Source organism: Lepidochelys kempii, chromosome 5 (genome assembly GCF_965140265.1).
Source record: "Lepidochelys kempii isolate rLepKem1 chromosome 5, rLepKem1.hap2, whole genome shotgun sequence".
Lineage (NCBI taxonomy): Eukaryota > Metazoa > Chordata > Testudines > Cheloniidae > Lepidochelys > Lepidochelys kempii.
The window spans coordinates 957907-969042 of NC_133260.1; the positions used below are offsets into that span (position 1 = coordinate 957907).

The following is an 11136-nucleotide window of genomic DNA, read 5'->3' on the forward strand; positions in this document are numbered from 1 at the left end:
CTCCCAGGACATCCTGGAGAACGAGAGCATCAACCTGGACTGGATGTTCCGCTATTCACTCATCAATGACATCGTGAAGGTACGAGAGCGTGGCGGGGTTCCTCTCTGCCCTGGACCCATGGGTCTGGCTCCTCGTGCTGGGGCCCTGTTGGCACTGGGGGAGCAGCACTGGGGTGAGCAAGCCCCATGGCCAGACAGCATCACCAGCCCTGCAGGCAACACTCCCTGTTCTGTTAGGCCCCACACCCCACTAGGAAAGGTGCCAGGGAACCAGCTGTCCCTGATTTCGATGTCTCAGGAAGTGTGGAGCCCCATGGCACCAGCCCGCTAGCCAGGGTGGGGCACTGGCGATCTCCCTCTGGTGACCCTTTGGTAGCCGTGGCTGGGTCGTGCCAGCTCTCGTGGCCCCTGGGCCGTAGGGGCTATAGTTTCTGCCCCGATGGGGTGCCCCCAGATTCTGGCTGGGGGATAGGTCGGGGCTGTCTCCTGGTCTGGAAGCCCCAGGGGTCCCGACAGGCGACGTCTCAGCAGTGTCTGTCTGGCACAGGGAATGGCCTTTCTGCACAACAGCATCATTGGGCACCACGGCAGCCTCAAGTCCTCCAACTGCGTGGTGGACAGCCGCTTTGTGCTGAAGATCACGGACTACGGGCTGGCCAGCTTCCGCTCCAGCTGCGATGCTGAGGACAGCCACGCGCTGTATGCCAGTGAGTACCCCCCACCCCGGCGTGCACCTGCTCTCCGCCCTCCCCCTCCTCCCCAGGAGCCCCGCTCCAGGAGCATGTGACGATGCTGCCTCTGGCGGGACGCAACTGAGAGTGTCAATTCAGGACAAATTGCTCAGAGCCGGGCAGTCACAGCCCAAGGCTGGGGGTCCTTTACTGTTAAGGCACCAAACCAGCCAGCTAGAGAGGACTTCGGTCTCACCCAAGCAATTCCCTCAGACACTCCAGTTTCCCAGTATCCCCACCAGTGCCATTCGTTATGGGGACAAATGGTTATGAAAACCAACACCCCAGTAAAAGAAAAAAGGTTCCCTTGATCCCAAAGGACCAAGCCCCAGACCCAGGTCAATATACAAATCAGATCTTACCCACAAATCACACTGTTGCCAGTCCCTTAGAATCTAAAATCTAAAGGTTTATTCATAAAAGGAAAGGGATAGAGATGGGAGCTAGAATGGGTTCAATGAAATCAATGACATACAGTGATGGCAAAGTTCTTGGGTCAGGCTTGTAGCAGGGATGAAATAAACGGCAGGTTCAAATCAAGTCTCTGGAGAACATCCCCAGCTGGGATGGGTCATTCAGTCCTTTGTTCAGAGCTTCAGTTTATAGCAAAGTCCCTCCAGAGGTAAGAAGCAGGATGGAAGACTAAATGGAGGGGTTTCCAGGTCCTCCTATATTCTCTCTCTTGTGAGCGGAAACCCCTTTGTTCTCCTGTGCAAAATCACAGCAACAAGATGGAGTTTGGAGTCACGTGGGCAAGTCACATGTCCATGCATGACTCAGTTTGCAGGCTGCAGCCATTGCTCACATGCTACTTTGAGCGTCCCAGGAAGACTTCTCATGTGTGGATTGGAGTCTCCCAAGGTCTATTGTCAGTTAAGTGTTTCCTGATTGAGCACTTAATCTGCAAATTCCTTTCTCAAGAAGCTGACCACATGCTTCACTGAGGCTACTTACAATCAAACACATTGCGATACAAGTACAGAGCCAATATTCATAATTTCAGCCTCAAAAATGATACACCCAGACAGACAGCATCATCCTAACCAGCAAACCAGAACCTTCCCCTAGACACCGCACACGACAACCTTTGTACAATATCTGCTGCGAATATTACAGCAGTAATCTATACGGTCACGGGTCATGTCAATAACGTCACAGAGGAGAAGGGGGCGCCTATGCTCCGCAACCTGCCCAGGGCTGAGAGGGCAGCTCCATGTGGTCCTTCAAGCCTGGGCTGCCCCACAGCCTGCCACCGCACTGCTCCCGGCCAGGCTCCTCTGAGCTGGGTGGGGCTTGGCCCTGGGGGCTCTGGGCTGCTGGGTTCTCTCAGGGCGGGTGAAGGTCGGACCCGTGGGGCTCCGGTCAGACGTGGCTCTGCCCCTTGCTCCTCCCAGAGAAGCTGTGGACGGCCCCAGAGCTGCTGCAGAAGGGGCGCCTGCCCCCGCAGGGGATGCAGAAGGCCGATGTGTACAGCTTCAGCATCATCCTGCAGGAGATTGCCCTGCGCAACGGGCCCTTCTACATCGAGGGCATGGACCTGAGCCCCAAGGGTGAGGGGGGCCTGGGTCCCTAGGGATGGGGTGGCGGAGGGGTGGGCCCCAAGGTGACAGTGTGTGGGGCGGGGCCAGGGCTGGGTCCCTAGGTGACAGGGCGGTGGGGGGCCTGGACCCCGAGGTGCGAGTGGCGGGGGGCAGGGCTGGGTCCCTAGGTGACAGGGCGGTGGGGGGCCTGGACCCCAAGGTGCGAGTGGGGGGGGCGGGGCTGGGTCCCTAGGTGACAGGGTGGTGGGGGGCCTGGACCCTGAGGTGCGAGTTGGGGGGGGCGGGGCTGGGTCCCTAGGTGACAGGGTGGTGGGGGGCCTGGACCCCGAGGTGCGAGTGGGGGGGGCTGGGTCCCTAGGTGACAGGGTGGCGGGGGGCCTGAACCCCGAGGTGCAAGTGGGGGGGGGCTGGGTCCCTAGGTGACAGGGTGGTGGGGGGCCTGAACCCCGAGGTGTGAGTGGGGGGGGCTGAACCCCGAGGTGCGAGTGGGGGGCGGCGGGGCTGGGTCCCTAGGTGACAGGGCAGTGGGGGGCCTGGACCCCAAGGTGCGAGTGGGGGGGCGGGGCTGGGTCCCTAGGTGACAGGGTGGTGGGGGGCCTGGACCCCGAGGTGCGAGTGGGGGGGGCTGGGTCCCTAGGTGACAGGGCGGTGGGGGGCCTGAACCCCGAGGTGCGAGTGGGGGGGCGGGGCTGGGTCCCTAGGTGACAGGGCGGTGGGGGGCCTGGACCCCGAGGTGCGAGTGGGGGGGCGGGGCTGGGTCCCTAGGTGACAGGGCGGTGGGGGGCCTGGACCCCAAGGTGCGAGTGGGGGGGTGGGGCTGGGTCCCTAGGTGACAGGGTGGTGGGGGGCCTGGAGCCCCAGGTGCGAGTGGGGGGGCGGGGCTGGGTCCCTAGGTGACAGGGTGGTGGGGGGCCTGGACCCTGAGGTGCGAGTGGGGGGGGCTGGGTCCCTAGGTGACAGGGTGGCGGGGGGCCTGAACCCCGAGGTGCGAGTGGGGGGGGCTGGGTCCCTAGGTGACAGGGCGGTGGGGGGCCTGAACCCCGAGGTGCGAGTGGGGGGGCGGGGCTGGGTCCCTAGGTGACAGGGCGGTGGGGGGCCTGGACCCCGAGGTGCGAGTGGGGGGGCGGGGCTGGGTCCCTAGGTGACAGGGCGGTGGGGGGCCTGGACCCCAAGGTGCGAGTGGGGGGGCGGGGCTGGGTCCCTAGGTGACAGGGTGGTGGGGGGCCTGGACCCTGAGGTGCGAGTGGGGGGGGCTGGGTCCCTAGGTGACAGGGTGGCGGGGGGCCTGAACCCCGAGGTGCGAGTGGGGGGGCGGGGCTGGGTCCCTAGGTGACAGGGCGGTGGGGGGCCTGAACCCCGAGGTGCGAGTGGGGGGGGGGCTGGGTCCCTAGGTGACAGGGCGGTGGGGGCCCGGAGCCCCAGGTGCAAGGGCCGGTCCAGCCCAGGGTGAGGACAGCCAGCCGCTCAGACGGCACCCCGGGCCTGGCTGGGCCCCCCCGTGCCCTTGCCCCGGCGCGTGGCCCACGCCGTGCCGCGCTCTGTCCCCGCAGAGGTGGTGCAGAAGGTGCGGAACAGCCAGCAGCCCTTCTTCCGGCCCTCCATCGACCTGGGGCTGCACAGCGAGGAGCTGGCCGTGCTGATGGAGCGCTGCTGGGCGCAGGACCCCGCCGAGCGCCCTGACTTCAGCCAGATCAAGATCTTCATCCGCAGATTCAACAAGTGGGTGCCCCGGCCGGGGTGGGACAGGGCTTGGGGCGCGGCCTCATGCCAGCTGGCACCCAGGGGCGCTGGGGGAGGTGTGTGGGGCTGGATGCATGCCCTCAGGGCGTGGGGACAGCTGGGAGCGGGGCCGAGATGTGCGATGGGGGCACGCTCCGGGCAGGAACGGGGAAGCAGGACGGTGTCACTCCCAGCACCCGGGGTGTGCGAACACAGGAGCATTACGGTGTCGCACGCGGCCCCTCAGGCAGGGGTAAGACGGGGGGTTTCTTATCTCCCACCTCCCCAGTCCTGTGTGCTCAGCTGGGGCGGGGGTTCTGCTCCCCCTGGGGTGTTGGGTGCCGGCTGTCACTGTCCTGGTGACTGGGTTCCTCCATTGATGTGGGGCCGGCCTCAGACCAGGCAGCGGGGTGACGTTCAGACCCGTGTGTCAGCCGCCCTGAGAACAAAAGGTCCTTTCTCCCCCCTCCCGCACGGACCCATGCAAAATATAGAGGAAACTGAGGCACACCACAAAGTCATTCCAGAAACTTCCCGCTCGGTCACGGTACCAAGAGGGGTTCTGGGTGGTGTCATAGCCGCTCCTTGAGCGCCAGACCCAGGAGGCGACTGGGGAGCAGCAGCCCTTGGGGAGCAGGCTCTGGGGGGGGGTGTCACTGTGCCCCTGTTCGTGGACACAAGGCCCCCCACAAGTCTCCTCCCGTGGCCTCTCTGCCGGCCTGTCTCTGCAGGGAAGGCAGCACCAGCATCCTGGACAACCTGCTGTCGCGCATGGAGCAGTACGCCAACAACCTGGAGAAGCTGGTGGAAGAGCGGACGCAGGCCTACCTGGAGGAGAAGCGCAAGGCCGAGAACCTGCTCTACCAGATCCTGCCCCAGTGAGTGACCCACACAAGCCCCTGAGCGGGCGCTAGCAAGGGGGGACGCCGGGGGGCACATGCCAAGCTCCGCCACGGGGGTGCGCTGGCGTGGGATGGGTGAGCGTGCGGTGGAGTGAGGGGCAGAGTGCCCCGGGAGTGGGTGGTGGATGGGGCTTACAGGCCTTAGCCCTGGTGCACCCTGCACGGTGCCTGGGGCGGGGGGCAGGGGCCTGGTGCTTCTGCCTTGCTCCCCTTTCGCAGCGGGGGGGCAGCAGCGCTCACACTGACCTGCCCCCCACCCCCAGCTCCGTGGCCGAGCAGCTGAAGCGTGGGGAGACGGTGCGGGCCGAGGCCTTCGACAGCGTCACCATCTACTTCAGCGATATTGTGGGGTTCACAGCCCTGTCGGCTGAGAGCACCCCCATGCAGGTAACCTAGGTGGGGGGGAGCAGCGCCCCTGCGGGTAACCGGGGGAGGGGAGAGACCATACCATGCAGGCAACCAGGGGGGAGAGCCCCCCATGCAGGTAGCCAGGGAGGGGGAGAACAGTGCCTTGCGGGTAGCCAGGGGGTGCCCTGTGGGAGAGGGTCTGTAGGGGAGCAGCCTCCCCTCCCCCCGGCAGCCCAGTTCCCGGGGCTCTCGGCATGGGCTGGCCCCGTGCGTGGGGAGCCGCGGCCCGCGGGGTGTGGCTGGGCGCCCTGGGCAGTGCCGGCTGCGCAGCGAGCGGCCAGGGAGGCTGGGCGCTCGGCCCTCACCTGTGCTCCCCGCCCCCAGGTGGTGACCCTCCTGAACGATCTCTACACCTGCTTCGATGCCATCATCGATAACTTCGACGTGTACAAGGTGAGACGGGCCGGCCGCTGTGCATGGTGCTCTCTGGGCCGGGCCTGGCGGTCGCGGGGAACCCAGCGCTCGTGCCCCGGGGAGGGGGTGGGGAGCTGAGAAGATGCTCCTCGGCAAGGGGCCCCGGGGCCTGGCTCTCAGCGGGATGGGAGTGTGGGTGGGGTCTCCCGCTTCGAACTCCCTGGGGTGGCAGACCCGGGCATGCGTTTGCTGATGCTCGTCCCTGACTCTGCTTGGCCCCCAGGTGGAGACGATTGGAGACGCCTACATGGTGGTGTCGGGGCTGCCGGTGCGGAACGGGAAACTGCACGCCAACGAGATCGTCCGCATGGCGCTGGCGCTGCTGGAAGCCGTGAAAACCTTCAAAATCCGGCATCGGCCCAACGACCAGCTCCGGCTGCGCATCGGCATCCACACCGGTGAGCCGCCGGCCCCGCTCTGCAGACACGAGGCTCATGCAGCCAGCGGGTGGGCCCAGGGAGGGCCTGCACCCAGCTCCCTGGTGGGGCACCACACTCCGAGTCACCAGCAGGACTGGGGGGGACGTGCTGTCCTGGGGCCAGAGGGGGCCTGGGCGAGGGCAGGGGTTCCCAGGTCCTGCGCAGAGGTGACAGCTCTCTCCCCCGGCAGGTCCTGTCTGTGCCGGGGTCGTAGGGCTGAAGATGCCCCGGTACTGCCTGTTTGGAGACACGGTGAACACAGCCTCGCGCATGGAGTCCAACGGGCAGGGTAAGTCTCCCCCTCAGCGGGCAGCCCAGCCCTGTGCCCTGGCATCGCAGCTCACCCATCCCCCTCCCGCTTTCCCTACTCCTGGGCCGCTCCCTGGTGGGTACGGCAATGGGCCCCCGCCCAGCTGCAGGGCAAGTTCAGGGCTGGCCCTCGCTGCCCTATGGCAAGGTGACTTGGAGGCAGCACCATGGGAACTGCCCAGTTGAGCCCATCTAGCCCAGGAACCCCCAGCCCAGATCCAAGCCGTGGGTCCACAGGGGTAGCTCCAGACCCCTTGCTCTGGCCCCTGGTGACTCCTCCCCCTCGTCTGACCCAGCACTGAAGATCCACATCTCGTCCACCACCAAGGAGGTCCTGGATGAGTTTGGCTGCTTCGAGCTGGAGCTCCGAGGTGACGTGGAAATGAAGGTGAGTCTGGGGTCCCGCTCTGCCAGGACCGGTCCCACCAGATGGACGGGGGCAGGGCTGTTGGCATCTCAGTGCTCCTGGGGCACTGGGCACTGGCAGGTGAGCACGGAGCTGGAAGCAGGTGGAGGGGCCAGGTGTGGGGCCAGCAGCCAGGATGCCATGGCCATGGGAATGCACGGACGGGCCCCTGCACAGCTGAGAGCCCAGCAGCCCCTGTGCCAACTTCAGCCACAGCAGCTCTGCCCATGACGGGCACATCTTGGCAGCGGGGAGAGCCCCTCGGGAGCGCACTGCACGGCTTGGAACAACGGGCACTGCCGAGCTCTCCAATGCGGCATCCCTTCTTGGGGCAGGGAGTGCAGCGGGGCATGGGCGGCCCCAGCTCTGCAGAGGGGAAGCCTGGAGAGGCCTGGCCCCAGCTGCGGGACATGGAGGATGTGGGGCGGGTGAGCCCGCCCAGCCATGGGGCCCAGCCCCAGGCGATGGCTCGGGCCTGACCTGCTCCCCTCTGCCTTCCAGGGGAAAGGGAAGATGCGGACGTACTGGCTGCTGGGCGAGCGGACAGACGACAGCATCATCTGAGGCGGGCCCCTGGGCTGACTCGGGCTCTGCACTGAGCGGGGCTTCGTCACTGAGCTCCGCACGCAGGAGGCTGCGCGCCGTCTCTGAGCACCACTCCCCGGCCGCGGCAGGGAGCGCCCAGCACACAGGTGGCTCCTGGGCTGGCACCGGGCTCTGCCTCCGGACTGCAGGCCCCAACCAACCCAGCCGAGCTCCATGGGCCCTGCTGGCAGACATACACAGCCGTGCTGCCCACCTGGCCCTGCCCGCCCAGCTGCAGTCTCCTTCCACTCAGCCTCCGAGTGCAGGGCCTGGCGGGGATAGCGGGAGCCAGCCGGGCCCACGACCCCACTCGGCTCCTCAGAACCTGGCTGTACCAGGGCTGGCAGGGCCCCGGGCAGCGCCTGAGAACGAGCCCCCGGGGCCCTGAGTCTCTGTAACCTGGTATCCCCTCCCCAGGCTCGGCTGGCTCTGAGCCCCTCAGCCTCGCCACCCCCTGGGCCCAGCCGGCTCTGAGCCCATCCCCCCAGGGGCCTGGCTGCTCCCCCATGGCACTTGGCCTTCTTTCCAGTACTCTGCACCCTCCCCCGAAGTGAGCAAACTGGGGGCTGCTGCCAGGGCTGGCCCTCAGCTGGAGGTGGGGGTGTTCCTCACCCACTGGCCTGTGGCCTGGTTCACACGAGCACGATGCAGCTGCTCACGCCTTCCCTTGTAACTGTCCCGCATTCCTCCCCCTTGCCCTGTAACTACCCAGTGGGCTGGGCAAACGCCCACAGCGTGGCCATGCCCACAGCCTCCCTCCAGTGTACAGATAGGGATCAAACTGTGCAGACGATTGTGTTGAAATACAGACTTCCCGAACCAGACCCTGCACGTCTCTGGGGGGGCTAAGCGGAGAGCACTGCCGCAGTGTGACCCTGGGCGGCTGTCTGGGGGGTGGAGGGAAGCTGGTGCCACCCTGAGCGGAGGGCTGAGGAGACCTGGCCAGTCAGGCTTCTTTGCCTGGCCAGGTAGTTGGTGACCGGCTGCAGGGGCTGCTGTGAACACTGGCTCCTGCATTGTGTGCCGGTTGCCCTGTGTGCAGTGATGCCCTGGGCACGGCCATGCACCCGCCCTCCACCTGGCCAGCCCTGGCAGGAAGGCCATGCAGCAGCCGTGGGCCCCGCCTGGCTCCTGAGTGCAGAGCGGGGCTGGAGGCTGCCTCGCTGTGTCTCCTGGACCACGTTCAGAGAACGGCTCGCTGCCCACACTGGGTTTGCTTTGGCTGGTGGCCGGAGCACTTTCCTGTGAGCTCAGCGCCGGCTTCTCAGCCAGCCCCTTCCTGGAAGGCACCATTGCCCGGAGCACGGCAGCGGCGGGGGCTCTGCCTGGCCCAGGGGCTGGCGGTAATGAGACCACGCACACTTCCCAGAGAGCATGAGAGGGAGCAGTGGGCCATGACATGGCCAGCCCAAAGTGCAGAAAGAATAGCAAATATGGCAAGCGACCAGCTTGGCTTAACAGTGAAATCTTCAGTGAACTTAAACTTAGAAAGGAAGCTTACAAAAATGGAAATTTGGTCAGATGACTTGGGAGGAGTATCAAAATATTGCTCGAGCATGCAGGGATGTAATCAGGAAGGCCAAGGCACAATTGGAGTTGCAGCTAGAAAGGGATGTGAAAGGGAACAAGAAGGGTTTCTACAGGTATGTTAGCAATAAGAAGAAGGTCAGGGAAAGTGTGGGCCCCTTACTGAATGGGGGAGGCAACCTAGTGACAGAGGATGTGGAAAAAGCTGAAGTACTCAATGCTTTTTTTGCTTCAGTCTTCACAGACAAGGTCAGTTCCCAGACTGCTGTACTGGGCAACACAGCATAGGAAGGAGGTGAGCAGCTCTCAGTGGAGAAAGAACAGGTTAAGGACTATTTAGAAAAGCTGGATGAGCACAAGTCCATGGGTCCAGCTCTAATGCATCTGAGGGTGCTGAGGGAACTGGCTGATGTGATTGCAGGGCCATTGGCCATTATCTTTGAAAATTCGTGGCGATCAGGGGAGGTCCCAAACAATTGGAAAAAGAAAAATATAGTGCCCATATTTCAAAAAGCGAAGAAAGAGAACCCGGGGAACTACGAACCGGTCAGCCTCACCTCAGTCTCTGGAAAAATCCTGAAGCAGGTCCTCAAGAAATCCATTTTGAAGCACTTAGAGGAGAGGAAAGTGATCAGGAACAGTCAGCATGGATTCACCAAGGGCAAGTCATGCCTGACCAACCTGATTGCCTTCTATGATGAGATAACTGGCTCTGTGGATATGGGGAAAGTGGTGACATCTTGACTTTAGCAAAGCTTTTGATATGGTCTCCCACAGTATTCTTGCCAACAAGTTAAAAAAGTATGGATTGGATGAATGGATTATAAGGTGGATAGAAAGCTGGCTAGATTGTCGGGCTCAATGGATAGTGATCAATGGCTCCATGTCTAGTTGGCAGCCAGTATCAAGCGGAGTGCCCCAAGGGTCACTCCTGGGGCTGGTTTTGTTCAATATCTTCATTAATGATCTGGAGGATGGTGTGGATTGCACCCTCAGCAAGTTTGCAGATGACACTAAACTGGGAGGAGAGGTAGATAACGCTGGAGGGCAGGGATAGGATACAGAGGGACCTAGACAAATTGGAGGATTGGGCCAAAAGAAATCTGATGAGGTTCAACAAGGACAAGTGCAGAGTCCTGCATTGAGGACGGAAGAATCCCATGCACTGCTACAGACTAGGGACCGAATGGCTAGGCAGCAGTTCTGCGGAAAAGGACCTAGGGGTGACAGTGGATGAGAAGCTGGATATGAGTCAGCAGTGTGCCCTTGTTGCCAAGAAGGCCAATGGCATTTTGGGATGTATAAGTAGGGGCATTGCCAGCAGATCGAGGGACGTGATCGTTCCCCTCTATTCGGCACTGGTGAGGCCTCATCTGGAGTACTGCGTCCAGTTTTGGGCCCCCCACTCCAGGAGGGATGGGGACAAATTGGAGAGGGTCCAGCGGAGGGCAGCGAAAATGATTAGGGGGCTGGAGCACATGACTGACGAGGAGAGGCTCGCAGGTCTGGTCTGTCCCATGGGGGGCCAGCAGGGGTGGGCTCCGCTGTGCTGCCCCATCCCCCGCCCATGATGCTAGGAGAGCGAGGATGGGCGAGCCCTGTGCAGGCTCACGGTGCTGACTGTGCCCATGGGAGGCAGGGCTTAGCTGGCAGCTCTGGTACCCCACCCTGTGCTGCAGTTTCCTGCACCAACCCCAGAGCTGCAAGGAGCTCAGCAAACCTGCCCGCTCCAGCCACCCCATGGCCTGATGGCAGCACCTGCTGCCTCCGCCAGCCCCAATGGCACCAGGGCGAGGGCTGGGCCCTGCCGGCCCCAGTGGGCAGCCATCCCCGCCCTGTAGATCTGCCTGCTACTGCCCCGCACAGCTGCATGAGACTCCTGCAGGGAGGGGGCTCTGGGGAGGCCCTGGCCCCAGGCCAGAAATGGCTGGGACAGGAGCCCCTTGTCTGGGACAATGCCCCCTGGCCAAGCTCCAGCTCACCCAGGCTCCCTGGCCTGCTGCAGCTGGGATCACTGGGCAGGCAGGGCTAACAGGCCCTGCTAAAGGGGGGCAGCCCGGCTCAGCACAGCACCTCATCCCCCCACCAAAATGCACAGGTGAGGGGGTAGTGGTGCCTGGGGCCCAAGTCCATGCCCGAGTACCCCGAGCCTGCACGGGGCACTACCAGACGCCT

At 63.6% G+C, this 11136-nt stretch overlaps 1 protein-coding gene across 6 annotated transcripts in view; it reads left to right on the forward strand.

Annotated features, from left to right (window-relative positions):
• The window catches only part of NPR2 (natriuretic peptide receptor 2), a 50161-nt gene extending 41903 nt beyond the window's left edge, over positions 1–8258 (forward strand). For 5 of the 6 annotated variants that reach the window (XM_073343261.1, XM_073343265.1, XM_073343260.1 and 2 more), the window contains 11 exons: positions 8–79; positions 548–707; positions 2126–2281; positions 3823–3991; positions 4723–4869; positions 5157–5280; positions 5626–5694; positions 5939–6113; positions 6325–6423; positions 6740–6831; positions 7351–8258. In XM_073343261.1, the coding sequence (XP_073199362.1) occupies positions 8–79; positions 548–707; positions 2126–2281; positions 3823–3991; positions 4723–4869; positions 5157–5280; positions 5626–5694; positions 5939–6113; positions 6325–6423; positions 6740–6831; positions 7351–7413 (1326 nt within the window). In that variant the 3' untranslated portion in view covers positions 7414–8258. The remainder of the gene's footprint in view (positions 1–7; positions 80–547; positions 708–2125; positions 2282–3822; positions 3992–4722; positions 4870–5156; positions 5281–5625; positions 5695–5938; positions 6114–6324; positions 6424–6739; positions 6832–7350) is intronic. The other variant, XM_073343263.1, reaches the window with a different exon arrangement.
• The last annotated feature ends 2878 nt before the right edge of the window (positions 8259–11136 follow it).